The 19,361-nt window shown below is 36.0% G+C and overlaps 1 protein-coding gene across 1 annotated transcript in view; it reads right to left on the reverse strand.

The window, feature by feature from the left end:
- The window catches only part of VWF (von Willebrand factor), a 749,192-nt gene that overhangs the window by 286,865 nt on the left and 442,966 nt on the right, over positions 1–19,361 (reverse strand). Inside the window, exons 33-34 of the mRNA XM_044087471.1 lie at positions 15,137–15,180; positions 5,193–5,370 (exon numbers count right to left, since the gene is read on the reverse strand). Coding sequence (XP_043943406.1) covers positions 5,193–5,370; positions 15,137–15,180 — 222 coding nt within the window. The remainder of the gene's footprint in view (positions 1–5,192; positions 5,371–15,136; positions 15,181–19,361) is intronic.

Genomic DNA, 19,361 nt, shown 5'->3' on the forward strand with positions numbered 1-19,361 from the left:
AGAGACAAAGATGTGGATACAAAGTTACAAGCTAGAATGACATTTACATTTTACTTCTCTTATAGCTCAGGATCAGGTTTTGATCTTATTTTGATTTTCCCACCTCTGGATACTTTAGTGACAAAAATAACAACATATTATTACAGCTGTTCAGTAGCAGAAATAGATTACTGATTTACTTACAAGTACACATTACGTGGATACTGGCCACTGAACTGCCCTTTCTGCCTACCACCACAAACTTACTAGCAGATCTCTTTTTAGTTTGCTGCTGCCTCTTATGAGTTTATCCAACTGCTAGAGCGACCCTGCAGACAGCTGCAGCTATCTGAGGAGTTGCAAGGCAAAGGCAGAAATGGAAATAGGTTGCAAGTCTTTCTTCCATGTGGCATACATATGTACTTACACCTATGGACAATTTAGAGTGCTTGATCCACCTACAGAATGTCTTTGGAATGCAGTTGTATACCAGTGCACCTAGACAAAATCCACATGAACACAGGGAGGGTATTCAGACTGTGTAGAAGACACCCCAGACAAGAACCAAAGCAGAAAACCTCTTGTTGTGAGGCAGCAATGCTACCCATTGGGCCATTCTGCTGCAGAGATAATAAAGCATTTTACAAAGTGTGAAGTTATGAGCAGCGGTCTAGGATTGTTATAGGGGGTGATAATATTTTTAAGTGCAGGAGTATTGTCCGGATTATACAGGATTTTATAGGCCATAATCAGTTGGTTATACTGGATTAGGCTAGGTAGTTCAAGCCAACCAAGCTGATTTAGATTGATGCAATGATGTGTCCTAAAAGGCAGCCCAGTGGCAAACCTGGCAATGTGGTTGTAGCAAATTGAAAGTTTGTTAAGGACAGTCTTGTTCAAATTCGAGAGTAGAGGGGATGCATACAGAAGGGTTGAAAGAAGGTGAGAGCGAGCTATGGCAATTTTAGCTGGAGGGTTTAGGAAGGCTTTTATTCTGTAAAGTGACCCTAGTTTTTTATTGATGGTTTTGATAGTTTGGTTAACATGTAGGTCAAATTTGAGATTATTGTCTATGATGACACCTAATAGTTTTGTAGATGGGTCAGGAGAGATTATTGTGCCATCATTTGATTTTATGGTAAAGGTGAAAGCGGTAGACCTACGTGTTGGTGAAAATAACAGCATTTTAGTTTTTTTGGGATTTACGATCAGACAATGTTCAGAAAGCCAGTTTTCTATTGTATTAAAGGTGGTCTGGGTAGCTGACCATAACTCTACTGGAGATGTGGCTGAGCAAATCAGAGTAGAGTCATCAGCATATTGGATACAGCTGACTTTTGGGATGACAGTATAAAGGTCGTTAATGAAGATGGAGAACAGCAAGGGCCCTAGTATAGAGCCTTGTGGTACTCTGAGGGTGTTAGGTAGAAGGTTAGAGAGTTTGTTCTGCCAGAGGACAGCCTGCTGTCGACCATTCAGGTAAGATTGAAACCATTGGAGGGCTCCAGTATCTAGACAGAATGTTTGCAGGATGTGGATTAAAAGTTGGTGATCAACCATATCGAATGCCTTGGAAAGATCCAAAAAGAGGGCTGAGGATATATAATTATTGTTGTGATTATGGTTTATGGTGTTAGTAAAGGCTAGGAGGGCTGAAGTAGTGCTGTGATGAGGACGGAAGCCATGCTGAGTGTCTGCCATAAGGCGATTTTGGATTAGGTGGTGCATGAGTTGTCTATGAATGCATTTTTCCATAATCTTTGCAAGTGGAGAGAGTATAGCTATTGGCCTATAATTGGAGAATTCAGTAGAGCTGCCTCCTTTGTGAAGTGGGATTACATAGGATATTTTCCAGATGGTGGGAATTTTAGCTTCTACTATGGTTCGATTGATTAGTATTGAGACGGGGTAAGCAATAGCATCAGCTGATTTTTGTAGGTACTCGGCAGGGAGTTGATCAGCAGAAAGTGTAGTGGGTTTTAATTTTTTGATCAAGGTACGGATAAGTGAAGTGGCGACTGGTTGGAAGCTGAACGCAAGGTAACAGACTCAGGTGTGAGAATCCAGACAAAAAGTCTGTATATTTATTCTTCTACTTGTGGAAAATGTATGTTACTATACCTTATATTTACTAATCATTCAGTATGGTTAATTTTTAAAAGAACATACACAATCTTTGTGAGTTCCACAGTCATCATAACCTCAAGTACATTTCATGCCTTACTATTACCGATGGTCAGACTGGAAGAAGGCAGCAACTATTGTCATATTTAAACAGAAGAGTAACATTGCCACCCCTTTACAATAACACTTTAATCTGAAAATCTTATAACGAGGCAGTGTTATCTTACCATCTCACCATGTTCAGCCATAATTCCACGATGCAATTATTAAAAGGAAAGTAGCTGAAACACTGAATACACTTTCATCGCCTATGAAAATACACAATCTTATTGTTATTTTCAGGTCCTTATAAGATACATTTCTGGGTTTGGAGATGTAATAGCGATATGGAGACAGATTGGAAACATATGATTTTGGAATGTCAAATGGTTGTTTCATTTTGGAAATAATTTGGAAACTTCACCAAAGGCTTATGGTCAGATAAATGCAATATTACCAATTCTTTGATTCTATTTAATGTTCCAATTCCAGATCACATTCCTAGAACACAAATGCCTCTGTTATGGTCAATTCTGCCTATTGCCAGAAAGGTTATTACAATGAATTGGAAAAATAGAAATGTCCTCGCTTTTTTAGAATTTATCTGTCTAAGAAAAACATATGTAACAGAGACCTACAAATTTTGCATAATGGAACTACCAATATTATTCATAAAAACTATCTTGGCAAAAACTTAAATATCTATTAGAAAAGTATTAATGTTGTGATCTAATATCAATATCTTTTATGGACTCTGTATACAGTTTTATTTATTTGATGGTTGAATTGTTGCAATTATTGTTCAAGGTGGTTTGAAATGTAATAAAAAGTTTAAAAATGATAAGACAAATATATGGGTGAAGTAGTTTCTTGGTACAGTAAAAGGAAGGCAAACACAGTGATCGGATTGGGAAAAGAATGAATGCATGAATGAGTGAATGAATGAATGAATGAATGAATGAATGAATGATTGAATGAATGAATGAATAAGAAACTAAGTTAGAAGGATTTATTGGGTCTGTATTACAACGTCGAACTAAAACAAGTTTGAATGTTGTAATATTGAACCCTAAAATCTGAAAGTAGAAAATAGTGAAGCCACGGCATATTGATTTTTTTCCCAGGGAAAAAAATCAGTGGGCCATTTTCGAGGCTTTGCTATTTCCTCCACTGTGGTGCGATCTCGGAGTTGGTATATTTAAGTAGGGGGCTGTGGAGGGGGGTGCAACCACCCACTTCAGTTTAAGTTTAAGGTTAAGTTTTTTTTTTTTTTTTTGTCACAGAACAGCGATTTTTTTCCCTGGGGAAAAAAAATCGCTGTTCTGTGCTTTCAGTTTTGTTGGGTTTCGGACAGTAGGGTTTGAGATTACGACTGAACTTTTGTAAGTTCGACTTTGTGATATAGACCCAGATTTTTCAGTAGAAAATATAAATTCCAGGCTTCCACTATTGAGTGTATCTGTATATTTCTCCTTACTTAAGAACAGACTTGTGGCGATTGAAAAGAGTAAAAATAATCCAGCACTTTCCAAACTTTCTTTTCTATTCTTTTCCTATGTTTCTGTTTAAGAGCAAGCTTTGCTGCAATTGAATAGAGCATTAATCAAAAAATGAATGGAATGGTTTCATGCTGGATATATTCTTATTATCACACTGCTGAGCAAACCTATGAATGTGGTATCTATTATCTTGATATGAAACCTTTGTATTCTGCAATTGTTTAGTACAATTAACTAAGGAACCATTTTTCAATTATCCATTTATTTTATATACACAGCTTTAGTGAAAATTCAACCAAAGCCCCAAAACACCCTTCCTACCCACCATATTATTACCTTCAATTCTATTTCATGTGACAGCAAGAGTTTCAAACAAAAACAAATTTATATACTGGGGCTTTCTCTGTCCACCAGCCAATTCCAATTGTTTAAAATGGGGTCCTACTTTCTTAAAAAGAAAGCCCAGGACACTCAGTTTCATAGGACTGGGGTTAGTTGCATAGGCCTGGGGTTAATCTGATGGGAATGAAATTAGTTACATAAATAGCTACCATGAGATTTGTGCTTTTCTGTGAAACAGAATTGTATTGGCATGAGAAATGATAGGTTTATTTTGTTGATCCTCATGTTGAGTTGAAAAATATTGAGTGATTTTACTGAAAAAAGGTAACACTATGGTTAGAAAGATTTTACCTTACCCCCAAATATTATGCAGTCTTGGAGTTACTATAGTTACAGATAGAGAGCATGGGGCAGCTACCTGCAAAAATAATTTTTAACTTTGTTAATGACATTGACAAACTGTGAGTTTATTTTTCTGTGTCACTGGATATGATGCGATTTATGCCACTGTTTAGCAATGTTTGTATTTCAAATAAAAGGCACACATGCACTCACGTGCACGTACACACAAACACACACACACACACACACACACACACACACACACACACACACACACACACACACACACACACACACACACACACACACACACACATTTCTAAATGTTTTCAGAGGTAAGTTTCATTGTAGCTGTCCAATGTGTATCTTGTACACTTTACAGACTGAGGGTCATTCTACATATAAAGTAAGAAATTACGTTGTGATAGAAAGGCCTGCTTCAGAATGTTAAGAAGAGGAAGTCACTGTAGTGAACTTAAGTGCTGGTATACAAGAGTTTTATGGAAGCATCGACAGTTGAATTGGTATGGAGAAAACATGCACATTTTGCAGTACTTTATTCCTGTACTATTAAAATGTGCCGTCAGCACTTATGTCTTCTCTGGAAATAAATATGGAATGCAATCTGTTTATGACTCCCCATGTCTCACATCACTTATCCTATCCAATTCTTTAATAAAGTTGCCAAGAAAATGTGGAAGGTCACTCCTTGTGTTATAATTTCCCTGTCAATCTCTGAGATGACTACCTGCAAAACTGAGGTGGCCAGTTCCTGAGTAACTGAAATACATTAGACTATCTTTTATGAATGACATGTTCATTGTTTTTACAGTTATACATTTATGTCCATGTGGTTTAGGTACTTACAAGGGCAGGCCCAGCGACATCCACAGGTCTCTTCTACCTTGACACTGGGGAGGTTGTTGTGACATTCAGGCTTTGGGACTTTCTCACAGTTGATCCTGTGGCTTTGCATTCTGGTTTCACCATCTGGCAAGCATGTGACAGTGTGACATTTGTCTGCTAGCATCCACGTGTCACCAGGCTACAAAAAGACACCTAGCTGATTAGCAACACCAAATGATTGTTTAAGCACATGTTTAAGCAGCTCAAAGTAAACTGGAGATTACAGTGTCAAAAAAGAACTGAGATTATTTAAGGAAATTGCTTTAGCACGAAAGAGAATAAAAAAGGCACATATGAGCTGTATCTGCAAGATGTGAGGTGAAACAAACAGTACATAATGATGTACCACTTTACAACTTAGCATGAAACTCATTAAATTGTATATTCATTACAGACTTAACAGAACTGCATTCTTCAGATACTGAGTTTTTTCCCCAAAAACTAGTACTATCACCAGTTTATATAAGATTCTTTCTGCTTTGTCCATCACTGATGTAAATGAACTATGATTTATTATTTCCTATCTAAAGTTGCTATTTTAATGTGTGCCTGCATAACCCTATTTACAGTTTGTACAGTACTTGTGTTCAGTACTTGTGTGTAAGAATCTTTAATCAACGTATTTTACCAGAAACTACATGCTTCCCTTGTTGAGTATCACTGATTAACTGATCTCTCTCCATTTTGTGTCACAATGCTTAAAAATCCATTTTCAAATGTTTTTGATTAGCTTGCTTATGTTCATAGCAAAGTCTTGCAGCTTTCAGCATTATCCGCAAATGCATATTCTAAACATTTAGATTTTTTTTACATTACTCACAACATACATTGTCTCACTTTCTCTACAGCTCACTGAAGAAGCAAACTAAATATTATCTTCTGCCTATTAAATCAACAAGTGCCTGCCTGCCTTGATTATGCCTATGTGACAGGGGCCCAATTTCAGTAGTATCTAGTGCTGGAGGACTCGTAAGGATGGTAGACTTTGGAAGATGATTGCTAATCAACCACTGTGAGGCTGGGTGCAACAGTTCAAAAGTAGTTATTAGGTGTGCAGTCTGGAAGACCAAGGACCAGGAGCCTGGCCCAGTTTCCCAGTTGACCCAAAGGACTGTCTGGATATTTGACTTGTTTAAGGTCACACAGTAGACAAAGAGAGGTTACTGGAATTAAACCTTGTACCCCAGGAAACAACTTGTTAACAGCTCATAGCCATTATTCTCTGTGCTAATTGCCAAGCCTTTGCATTGCCTGGCAGACCCATTACAGATCAGGGTGACTGCCATAAATAAGAAAGAGTAAATGCAGAGAATTGGCCAAAGCATATCACTTGGCATATTCATACTTCCTGTGCTGAGGTTACTAGCATCTGTCCAAAAGGTGAAGGGAGCTAGTAGACACAGTATTAAAACAACATGGAATCAGAAGTTCTGCTACCTAATCTTCACTCTTATCTGGAGAGCCACAGCCTTCAAATGATGGAAAATTAAACAATAATAAACCCCAGAAACAAAACCCCTTAATGGAACCATAATATAAATAAGCTATATAAACAAGCATTACAATAAATGAAAGAAAATCAAAATGTAAGAAGAGTTAATTCCCAAAATAACACAGTCCTCATCAGTGAAATAAACACCTTAATAAACTCCACCAAAGCTAAGCTTGAGGCTAAAATAGCTACACAAGCCAAAGACAATCACGAGGCCTTTTTTTAGTTATGTTCATTATCTCAGAAGCACAACACAGCAATGCACTGAGCTGATCATGAACAATGTTAACTACACTGAGGCTGAAGATATTGACAACCTGGCAACCTGCTGGCCAATAAATTCAGTGCTAACTTGACTCCTGTCTGCCTTCAATCTTCCCAGCTAGAGAAACCAATAACTGGCTTGCCTTCAGCTATCACACAAGACCAAGTCCTCCTATCAGATGTTAAAACTACTGCATTGATGGCCCTCACAATAACCCTGGATGGATCTTAAATAGCACAAAGTATGATTTAGCCACACCCATAACAACATTGTTCAAACACAGCCTCCACACAAGTTTTGTACTAAGTTAATGGTGAACAGCTATAGTCATTCCCCTGCATAAGGGAGGACCTTCAACAGACTCAAGGCAGTTATAGACTCATAAGTCTGACCAGCCTCATATGTAAAGCCATGGAAAGACTTATCAATGGAGTAATGAATAAGGACATTGAGAACCTTGAATCACTGGATCCATCTCAGTTTGGATTGGTCAAGGGCAAGTCATGCTTACTCATCCTGGTGGAGTTTTTTGAAAAGGCCACCAAAGCAATGGATGAAGGTAAAATATTACACCCTGCATACTAAAACTTGACCAAAACTTCTAACACAATCCCCAGCTCAGGCATAGTAGAAAAGCTCAATAAAATGGGAATAAACCCCCATGTCACCCCATGGATTGCTGGGTCACAGATAGGATGCAGAAGATCAAAATAAGGGATGTTATCTCCACTAAGTGACCAGTCAATAGTAGAGTCCATCGAGGTTCTGTTCTGGGACTTCTCTTGTTTAGCATCTACGTCTCTGAGATAAAAGCCAATATGTAAGGGTTCTGGCTGACTACATTTACAGATGACAGCAAGCTAGGAGCAGTCACAGAATCCCCAAATGACTTAGCCATCTGCAAGAAGGTTTGCCTCAAATGAATAACTGATACCAAAATCATAGACTGAAACTAAATTCCAGAAAATACTTTATTGAATCCTTTTGTAAAACCAAAGTCACAAACGAAAACTGAAATAACACCAGGAAAGAAAGACGAGATCCACACAGTCTTTGTATTAAGCACTTTCGTTTTTTAATAAAAACTTCTTCAGAATACACATCCACAATGAATCAAACCTTTTTATATATAAACACACCCCGTCTTAATTAATGACATCACAAACTGAGTTAAATTAAATCAATACAGCCCCATTAAGGCATCTAAAATATTAGATACATTTCAAACCATGTTCCAATTGAATAAAAAAACATATAAATACATCATGTCATACAAGCCACAAATAATTTCCTAGCTTTTTGTTGCTGTAGTTCACAAATAACCCTCAGATTTTAATCTAAGGGTAGAACTAATAGATATATTTGTGTTTAAGCCTGGAAATAATGTTGCATTAGTTCTTAGCTGCCATCTAAGTTCCCTGTTTTCCAAAAAATCATTCAGGGGACCGCCTCTATCTCCTACTGTGACTTGTTCCAACACTGAAAATCTAAAATTGTGTCCCTCATTGTTAATAATATGCACCGCCAAAACATTTTTTATGTCTTGTTTTTTAATATTGTAAAAATGTTGATACATTCTGCTCCTAAGAGCATTAATAGTCTTACCGATATAAAAACAAGGACATTGCGTGCATGTCCCTATATAAACAACAGCTTTACTGCTGCAACTAAATTTTTTCTTATATTTATATTTCCCATAATTTGAGATAAACATCTCCGTTCCTTCTAAAATGTGTTTGCACTGCATACAAAATCCGCATTTAAACATCCCCTTGGTCCCAGGATGAATTTCTTGTACCCTTTCCAACATATTTTTAATAGTAGTGTCCTTTTTGTATATAATATTAGGTTCTGTTCCCACTATATCCAAAAATTCTTTATTAGTATTAAATAAATTCCAGTTCCGGAGGATCACAATTTTAGATTTTCAGTGTTGGAACAAGTCACAGTAGGAGATAGAGGCAGTCCCCTGAATGATTTTTTGGAAAACAGGGAACTTAGATGGCAGCTAAGAACTAGTGCAACATTATTTCCAGGCTTAAACACAAATATATCTATTAGTTCTACCCTTAGATTAAAATCTGTGGGTTATTTGTGAACTACAGCAACAAAAAGCTAGGAAATTATTTGTGGCTTGTATGACATGATGCATTTATATGTTTTTTTATTCAATTGGAACATGGTTTGAAATGTATCTAATATTTTAGATGCCTTAATGGGACTGTATTGATTTAATTTAATTCAGTTTGTGATGTCATTAATTAAAAAGGGGTGTGTTTATGTATAAAAAGGTTTGATTCATTGTGGATGTGTATTCTGAAGAAGTTTTTATTAAAAAACGAAAGCGCTTAATACAAAGACTGTGTGGATCTCGTCTTTCTTTGTTGGTGTTATTTCAGTATCCTTTTGTAAGTAACACTGGGGAACTAACACATTGACAATATACCCCTAATAGTTGACCCAGTCATTCAAGACTTGTGAACTTATGTGGACTATGACCTAACTTTTGACCAACATTTGTCCACTGTCATAAGCTTATAAACAAATGGATTATGTCTGGATCTAGAGATGTCACTTTTCCCCTTTACTCAGCTCTCATTAGGCCAGCCATTGAGTATACTGCACTCTTTGGCAAAAATCTGTCCATCCACATGCAACAACTGGAACTGCTAGTAGTCAGGTTCTATGTATATGGTACATTTAGAGTACTACAATGCAATTTAAATTCTTGTACCTTTAATCTTATAACAAGTTAGTTATGTGTGAGTAGAGGCTGTCACATTTACATACTCTGTAAGATAAAAATGTTAACAGTTTTAAACATCTTGCTTTTATTTTATTATGATTTGTGACGTCTTTTTAAATTTCAGTTATTTATCATGTGGTTAATTCCATGTGTATAACTGACAACTAATGTTTTATAAGTTCATAGGTAAGTACTAGGCAAGTTAACTTTGCAGGATATTTTAAGCCTAGCCAGTTTCCCTTTTTGTGCTCAAAATAACCTTTCTCATTTGGTTATAGATTGGCCTTACCCATGCCATGGTTGATAATTATATATTACCCCTAATGAGGATAACTGGGATCATACCATAGTTGATATGAGGGGACTAATGCATGAGATAAAGCAATTAGGAGCTGCATCTGTCCATTAGTAGTACAGAGGGCAGTCCAGGGGTAAACTTTCTAATGCTCATCCATAGATCTAAGTTGAACTTGAAAATAGACAGGGATGAACTTTGTTTTACAGGCAGTCCTTAGGTTACAGACATGCGACATACGGACAAACAATAGATATGAATGGGCTGCCACAATGTCAGAAATAATGTGAAGAAAAATTAAAAGCCTTACAGCTGCCCAAATCTGTGTGTGTGTGTGAGAGATCAAGAGATAGTGAGAGCGATGTGTGAGTGACTGCATGTATGAATGAAGATGTGACTGCATGTATGAGAGATCGAGAGAGCGTGAGAGTGATGTGTGAGTGATTGCATGTATGAATGAAGAATTGACTATGTGTGTGAGAGACTGGGAGAGAGTGAAGAGTGAGAGCAAGCAAGCGATCCCCTGGTAGCAGTTAAGAGGTGGGTTGTTGCACAAGGGGAGGGGGTTAGTTATGGAATAGGTAAAGTAGGGTTAAGAGTGTGTGTGTGTTTGTGTGTGTGTGTGTGTGTGTGTGTGTGTGTGTGTGTGTGTGTGTGTGTGTCAGAGGACTTGATATTCCACCCATACCTCTCAACCTTACAGCAGGAGATCTGAACAAAACTATAAATAATGAGGAGACAAAGGTCCAAAAATAGGGACACTTTTTAAATATTTCTCTTACAAACTTAGAAAGTAGGTAGAACAAAAAGTTTTGCATTAGCATGAATGTCCTGCCCTATATTAGGGCTGAAACTCAAATGACTGCCATTATTTTCTGACTACAACTGTCAATGATTTGCCAGAAAACCACAATTTTATGAGACAAAGACCAAAAATATGAGGAAAAAATCTGTACAGTTGAGAGGCATGGGTTTGTGTACCTCTCCTCTTAGATCAAGGAATATGGATAAGCCTAAAATTAACAGGTGACAAAGGCTTACAATAGGAGCATATTTTAAATTATTTGTGTTCCATGTGTGTGTGTGTGTGTGTGTGTGTGTGTGTGTGTGTGTGTGTGTGTGTGTGTGTGTGTGTGTGTGTGTGTGTGTGTGTGTGTGTGTGTATGTGTGTGCGCATGCGTGTGTGTGTGTGTGTGTGTGTGTGTGTGTGTGTGTGTGTGTGTGTGTGTGTGTGTGTGTGTGTGTGTGTGTGTGTGTGTGTGTGATAACTCTAAACCTCTTAGAGTAAGAAATCTGGACAAAGCCATATATAAATGTAGGGCAAATGCCCAAAAATAGGGACAATTTTAATAAATATTGCTCTTACAAACTTAGAATGTTGATAGAATAACAGATTTTGCATTAGCATGAATTTTCTGAAGGGTATGAATTCTGAAATTCAAACGTCTGTCATTATTTTCTACCTTCATTCTTTAATGATTTGCCACTACTTTTGTTAGACAACCACAATTTTATATCAAATGGACCAAAAATATGAGGCAAAAATCTGGACTTTCTGTGAAAATCTGTACAGTTGAGAGGTGTGTGTGTGTGTGTGTGTGTGTGTGTGTGTGTGTGTGTGTGTGTGTGTGTGTGTGTGTGTGTGTGGAAAAGTCCTCATAAGCACTGTATTTAATACCAAGTTGCCTTAAACCAACTATGTTGACAAGAAGTACGGAAGCATAACTCATACGAAGTAAGAAAGCATAACTCATACGAAGTAAGGATAACTCATACGAAGTAATGAAGCATAGCTCATATGAAGTAAGGAAGCATAACTCATACGAAGTAAGGAAGCATAACTCATATGAAATAATGAAGCATAACTCATACGACGTAAGGAAGCATAACTCATACAAAGTAATGAAGCATAACTCATACAAAGTAAGGATAACTCATACGAAGTAATGAAGCATAACTCATACGAAGTAATGAAGCATAACTCATACGAAGTAAGGAAGCATAACTCATACGAAGTAATGAAGCATAACTCATACGAAGTAAGGAAGCATAACTCATACGAAGTAAGGAAGCATAACTCATACGAAGTAAGGATAACTCATACAAAGTATGGAAGCGTAGCCACAGTATACAGTATTATGTTTAAGATTCTTTTTTTAATTTGGAAGTGTTTCTAAAGCATTTTATATGCAAAGAAAAGTAAAATAAATACTAGACTGAGGCAAACATTTGACTAAGTGACATTTAATAAGAACCATATGTATGTGTTTCAACTTACGTACAAATTGGATTTAAGCATAGACTAAAAAAATGGATCTCATCTTTAACCCGGGGACTGCCTCTGTATAGATAGGGAGTCTGTTATTCTTAAATCAGTGATGATGAAGTCCTGGAGAGGGACAAAAGACCTTAAATTATTTAAAAAAAAACTAGTGTTTGTGTTTTTAAAAGGATTACTGTTTTTATTCTATTGAATCTGATGTCGTTCCGTACCAATACATGAACAAAAATGCTTATTTTCATTACTTTGGACCTTCCTTTGAGGTACCTGAACTATGTGAGTTTTTTTTTAGTGTTTTGTTGAGTTTTAACTGAGTGGTTAAACCTACTATTTTAGCTATAGCTTTGTTGTCTGTCATATTTTTTTGCATCCTTGGTGGAACATTTGGACTCTGACCACTGCATTTTATTTTTGGTTTGGCTCTTTGTTTTAAATGCAGTCTCCTGCAACTTTGGTTATTTTTTTCTACTTATGGGATATCTGAGCTAAACCTGAAAAGCATCCATTTGGATTAGTAGTCTATCTGCATTAGTAAATATAAAAAGGCAATTAAATAAAATAAATAGTAGACTGCGTATGATTGCAAGAAAAATTATTACTACGTGTCACAAATTGGATTTGTAGGTATAATCACAGAGATGCTAAGCACTGAACTCTATGGGAACACTTTTTTGTGGGATAGATACATATCATCTAGAATATTCTATGCCAGTATTTAAGGGGTCTATATTACTTTGTTGAACTCACAGAGTTCAAACATTGTAATATCGAACCGTGATGTTCGAAACCCAAGAATTCCGAAAACACAGAACAGCGATTTTTTTTCCAAGGAAAAAAAATCACTGTTCCGGTACAAAAAAAAAACACACACACTTTAAACTTAAACTAATGTGGGGGACTTTGCACCCCACAGCCCCCCTACTTAAATATACCAACTCCAAGATCTCACTACAGTGGAGGAAATAGCAAAGCCCCTAAAACGGCCCACTGATTTTTTTTCCCTTAGAAAAAAATCGGTGTGCCATGGCTTCGCTATTTTTGTATTTCGAACATTTTGGTTCGATATTACAAGGTTCGGACTCATGTGAGTCCGACGTTGTAATATTGACCCATATTTAAGTGACTTCTGTTCTGGGGCACTTGTAATATGTTTTTGTCATTAGACCTTCACTAAGTGTACTGCATGAGTCTATAGTTTATATGCCGAGTATTTTATCCCATGGCAAGTCTGAAATTCATAAAACATTTTTGCAATCTTAAAACTAATAAAACTTAAATAAACCTTAGCAATGTTGAACTTATTGATTACGATTTTCCATAGAATATCACTGTTGGTGAGACTTCTAGTCACATGCCAGCAGCTTTTACTGTGTATGGTCTTTTATCTTTAATCAGTCACCGTGTGATTGTGAAGTTGCTATACTTTTTGTAAGAGGACATGGGAAGTAGCACCCCCACATGAGGTATTCAGGGGTTCTAGCCAATAGCAAAAAATGCTTTTGTATGAGGTACAGCTATGAGAAGCTTTACCAATTTTTTTCATCTAGATGAACTTTCATCATGATGAAACTTTAAGAGAAGTATGTAAGGGAACCTTTCAAGAAACATTGGGAGGCATGATGCCAGGGCACTTCTATGGGCTAGGCTTGTAAAGGCTCCAGGGCCATTAGCCTTGTACACACCTATGAATCTATGAATGTACTAGCATATTAAGTTTGTAAGATTCTGAGTTAGTGATCATCATTCAAAGACACAATGAACTACAACGTAAGTGGTCGTGAGAAACAGTACAACTCTGACTAGACATCATACTTAAATGTGCTGGACGAATTGTTGATTTTCAAATGCCTTTAGATGTTATTGCTTTACAAAGTGTTTTTGTTTTCCTACTATGTTTTCTAAAGACTTCACAAACACTTTCTATTGTTATGAAAAGACCAATAAAACAGAAATTATGTTTCAGTATATCTGTATTCATATCAGAATGGTAATCACATTTAATACTCAAAGTCAATATTTATTACAAATGTTGTGATACTCCAAGTAGTGGAAAATACAGCAATGCACGTTAAGAAATGCAAGCAGGACAATTACTTGGAAGACAAGCAAACATCAAAGAAAGAGAGAGGGAGAGAGATGTAGCTGGAACTTCTGGATATAATTCAGAATAGCAGATTCATTATTTGTATAGTTACTGGAATTAATTTTAGTGTCTTTCAAAAAGTATATAAAATAGAAAAAATGTTGAGTGTAACAGAGGGGCAGACGGCTCAGGTAGTTCCTTTCCCTTCAGTGGTTCCAAGAGGAAGCAAGACTTTTTAACAACTTAATTATTTTAGAAATTTTAAAATGTTGATTCAGTAAGACATTGCCAATGTGGTGATTACAAGCAATCAACATATAAAACTGGAAGATCTGATGAAGCATATCTGATGTGAGAGGAATTAAATGCCTCATTGCAACCTGATGCAACTAAGATGAAATATGTCCCCTCCCCCCTTAGATATTACAAATCAAACATTTCTAAGACTGTCTGCAATAGATTCCTGATGCATTTTCTGAGAAAGTTATTCACAATAAGAAAGGCTCAATAAGTAAGGCCCATTAAGTAAGGCTCAATAAGTAAGGCCCATTAAGTAAGGCTGAATAAGTAAGGCCCATTAAGTAAGGCCCATTAAGTAAGGCTCAATAAGTAAGGCCCATTAAGTAAGGCTCAATAAGTAAGGCCCATAGTAAGGCCCATTAAGTAAGGCATTGCACTCTTCATTCCTGAGGGTGACATAAACAACAAATAGCTTAGTTTTAGTAATCCGATTGCCTCCTTACCTTCCTTTCATTTCCATTCTCATCTCGGCAGACTTTGCTTGTTGCTGAAAACAAAAATTAAAAATGCAAGTTTACTCTTCACTGGTTTTATTTGCAAATTGTGTGCTTGTATGATGAAAGTAATGCATCATTTTTGCAGTGTCAGGTAAGGTTATGTGCTGCCAACAAATATTAAACAGGATGGATTCATACAGTTTCCATTTTTCTGTTTTGTGAATATTAATAAGTCACTCAATAAAAACACTGATCCTTGGTTATCCTTGAAAGGAAGCATTTATCTGTCTAATTAATTAATGACTAGAAAACATAATATAAAATAAATCTACTTCAAGATGCAAAAAAGCTAGAAAACTGCACACTATAGTTTATGTTCCACTTTTAAATTAAATTAATAAAGATTTCATAATAAAAATATTATGGATACCTACAATAGTTACATGTGAAACAAATATCAGAAGTACAAGTATACATTGTTCTTCACAGAACAAAAAAAAATTATTAAAATCCATTCCTCCCTCAAAAGGGAGAAGAGCCTGATATTTTATGATTCAATGTGGATGTTCTGAAAGGCAAAGTCATTATTAATATATCTCACAACCTCTCAGCACAAGAAATCTGGGCAAAGCCATAAATAAAGGGGGGATAAAGGCCCAAAAACAGGGACAATTTTTAAATATCACCCCTAATAAACATAAAAGGTTGAAAGAATCACATGTTTTACAAAAGCTTGATTTTTTTCTGAAGGGTATGAAGTCTGAAACTCAAATATCTATGTTTTGACTTTATCCTAAATAATTGGACAGAAAAACAAATTTTATGAGGGGGTGAACCAAAAATATGAGGCAAAAATCTGGACAGGTGAGAGATTTCTTCATTTGGAATATGACTTCTTTTTGCCTACAAGTGTTGTATATCTGAATAGTTTTCACTTTTACTTGTGAAGTAGGCAGTCTCATATGGATGTGCCACATTCTTAAAAATTAAAAACATCCCAATTTCAATGCAAGTTGCCCAGTCCATAACTATTAGTTGTGTTTATTCACTCTGTCTTTAAATGAGTAGGGCATACTTGGCCCAAAAATCTGTATTTCCAGAATACAATATGGACATATCAGTACTGTCAAATGATCTGCTTAGAATCTGAATGAATTCTAATAAGCCTAGGAGCCCTTTAAAAGTAATATGTGCTCTAAATAATTTACCAGTAAAAAGAAAACCTAACTACTAATTGCAGTTTGATAGCATAGATAAAAAAACAGATGGACGGGATCTGTAACAGCTTATTTTAGGGGGTTAATAATAACCATTCTTAAATACTGCCTTAAAAGCAAGAGCATTAAAAACAGTGATAGAAAGTTCAGAATATTAATGAAAGAAAACAGCTGAATAATTTAAATTTTAACTATTATTCACAAAATATATAGTAATGCATTCCCAGTACATTTTTGAAAACTGTTTTTATTACATTTTCTGAAACATATATAGTTTGCTTAACTTGCATTCCATGCACGCGCACACACACACACACACACACACACACACACACACACACACACACACGCGCGCATGCGTGTGTGTGAGCACGCGTTTATGTGTAATTTCATTGAGCCATTACTCAATGAACTATAGCTGGCAAAATCCAACTACTTGGCTTCCAACCCAACAAAGCTGAATGGGCTTTAACTTGGGTCTATGAGTTCTATATGTAAATGGATTTAGTAAATCTCAAATTTAAGAATTAATGATATTCACTCAGGTGGCATCTTCAACTTAAAATTTGCTTCACTGAAACAAATCAAATAGCAGAAGCTCAACCAATTGCAAAAACAAAATGCTCTGTTGCTGTTAATTAACTAAAACAGTAACAAAAAAACCCTAACAATAATACCTGATATACTTTGTCTGAACAGTGGCAGTGTTAGAGAAAGTAATGTATAGGATTGGAGCAGGGTTAGTGTTAGACTTAGCTCACATTAGTAAGGTCAAGGTATGGAGGGCAAAGCACCTAAAATTTCTCAGCTATCAAGAGAAGCTGGAAGCTCTGTCCCTTTACTCAGTGGCTTACAGACTGTTAGCTTACTGTGCCATTAATGACTCCATTGCCCTGGGAGCCTTGTATCTCCACAAGTCCAGTGGCTTCACCAGTACTAGAACCAGGAACCTAAATTTTCACTAACAAATAAATAAAACATAGTAGATGGACAGCATTATAACCCAGCACCTGCCAAACCTCTGGAATAAACTTGCCCAGTATGTTAACCAATATGACTCTCTTCATTCTTTTAAACATAACCTAGATTACTGGATGGGCACTCTAAAACTTCAATTCAGTATTGACTGTTATGGACCTCATGGAGAAAGGAGGTGTGGCTTGAGAGAGGGTAATGGCAAGAAAAATGTTTATAAGACTTATCCATCTTGGAATACATATGAATAAACTACTAATTTTTGGTGTATGGAAATTGAAGAGATCAACATTTCTTAGCACTCTATCTCAAGCTGTAACCAAACATTAGCCTACAGCTCTAAAAACTGTGTATCAACATACCCTTTCCTTCTGGTACATGCAGCCTTCAGCAACAATCTGATGCTTTACCAAGTACTTCTTATAAATTATCTGCATCCAGTGTAACTTGTATAGAAACTTCCAGTAGAAAATGAGTCACTCTAGGAGCTAAACAAACTGTGTGTGGTGTTTTGTAGAATCTTATCTCTGTTCATGTCATTTAATGACATTCCCATAACAGCTTGATAGTGTTTAGCTAACTCCTTTCCAGAATGACACCAGAAAAATAATGAACACATAAAACTTAGACATCTGCAAAGGTTAGTCAAGCCTTGAAGTGCACCATTAAATAAAGCAGCAACTGGTTTTCTTCCCAGGCAAAATGCATCTGGATTCCATTATTTGAATTAAGAAAATGAACAAATTTAATTTAGTAATAATTATATCTAGCCTTTAAAGAGTTAGTCCTTAAGTCCTTTGAGGAATAGAAAACAGAATCTGATCACTCTCAACAAATAAGATATAAATTGCTTAGTACCTGCATCCCACTATATATAAAAAAAATAAATCACCTGAGCAGGAGATTTATTCCATCAATATTTAATAAACAAAATGAAAAGCAGGTGGGAGACTAGGCCAATGGAGATTAGAAAACTCTTAAATGATATCGACACACTGCAAAGTTCTAAATTATATCAAATTTATGGATATATTCAAGGCTAACAGCAACATAAATTGGCATTATGGAGATGAAAATGCATGTGGAGAGAGAAACCTGAAAAGTAGGTATCATTTTGTTTATTTCTGCTACAATCATGGCTGCTTGCTCTAAATGTTCAGTCAACTCATTTCACCAAAAGCAATAGCTGTAAGTCATAGTGGTAACTTAGAACCAACAAAAATGCAAACTTGAAGTGTTTACAGGACAAGTCATATTATAACACTGCACACAATATATATATATATGTTGATGTTAAAACTGAGTGCTTTTATCCTTTAATTGATAACAACAGATTCAGGTCAGCTGAGGCTGATTCTAACTTTGTAATGTTGTCTCCCATCTTTTAGCTACCTCTTTTATCTCTTTGACTTGCTAATACATGTTAGCCTGAAATGCATCCACACCCAGCATAATTTGCTAGATAGATATTATCAGAATGTCAGTCTGAGACTCACAATATGGTTGCTGATCATTTTCGGCTACACTGGGTAATTTGTGGTTTCTGCTGGGCTAAAAATAAGCACTCAATAAGTTTCACGAGTAACAGGCACATTGGATAGTAAAAAGTACATATTTTTAAGCCCTTATATTATAACTTATAACTTTAATACCACAGAGCTAAATCAGCTTAGCGATCAAATTTTGCTGAAAGAACAGGAAGTCTGCTGCTTTTTTTTCATTTCCTATCGTCTTTCTTCTCTACAAAAATGGCTGACATTTTCATAACTATTTTATGTCACTTATGTCAGTTATCTACATTGTTTTATTTGTATACTGTCATGTTATTTTATTGTCATTGTTACTTGTTACCTTCATTTTGTTTCATCTTAATCAATGCATTTATTAACTTCATTTCTGTTATCCTTATACTTGCCGACTTCAGTATTGCTATACTATATACACATTTGCATAATTTATTGCACTGTGTTAAGGACAGACCTGACAATGGATAATGGGGATCAGTTCTCTACCCCAATTAGCAAATTTAAATACATACA

The sequence above is a fragment of the Protopterus annectens genome, chromosome 11.part0 (assembly GCF_019279795.1).
Source record: "Protopterus annectens isolate FY-2018-M chromosome 11.part0, PAN1.0, whole genome shotgun sequence".
In the NCBI taxonomy this organism is placed as follows: Eukaryota; Metazoa; Chordata; order Ceratodontiformes; family Protopteridae; genus Protopterus; species Protopterus annectens.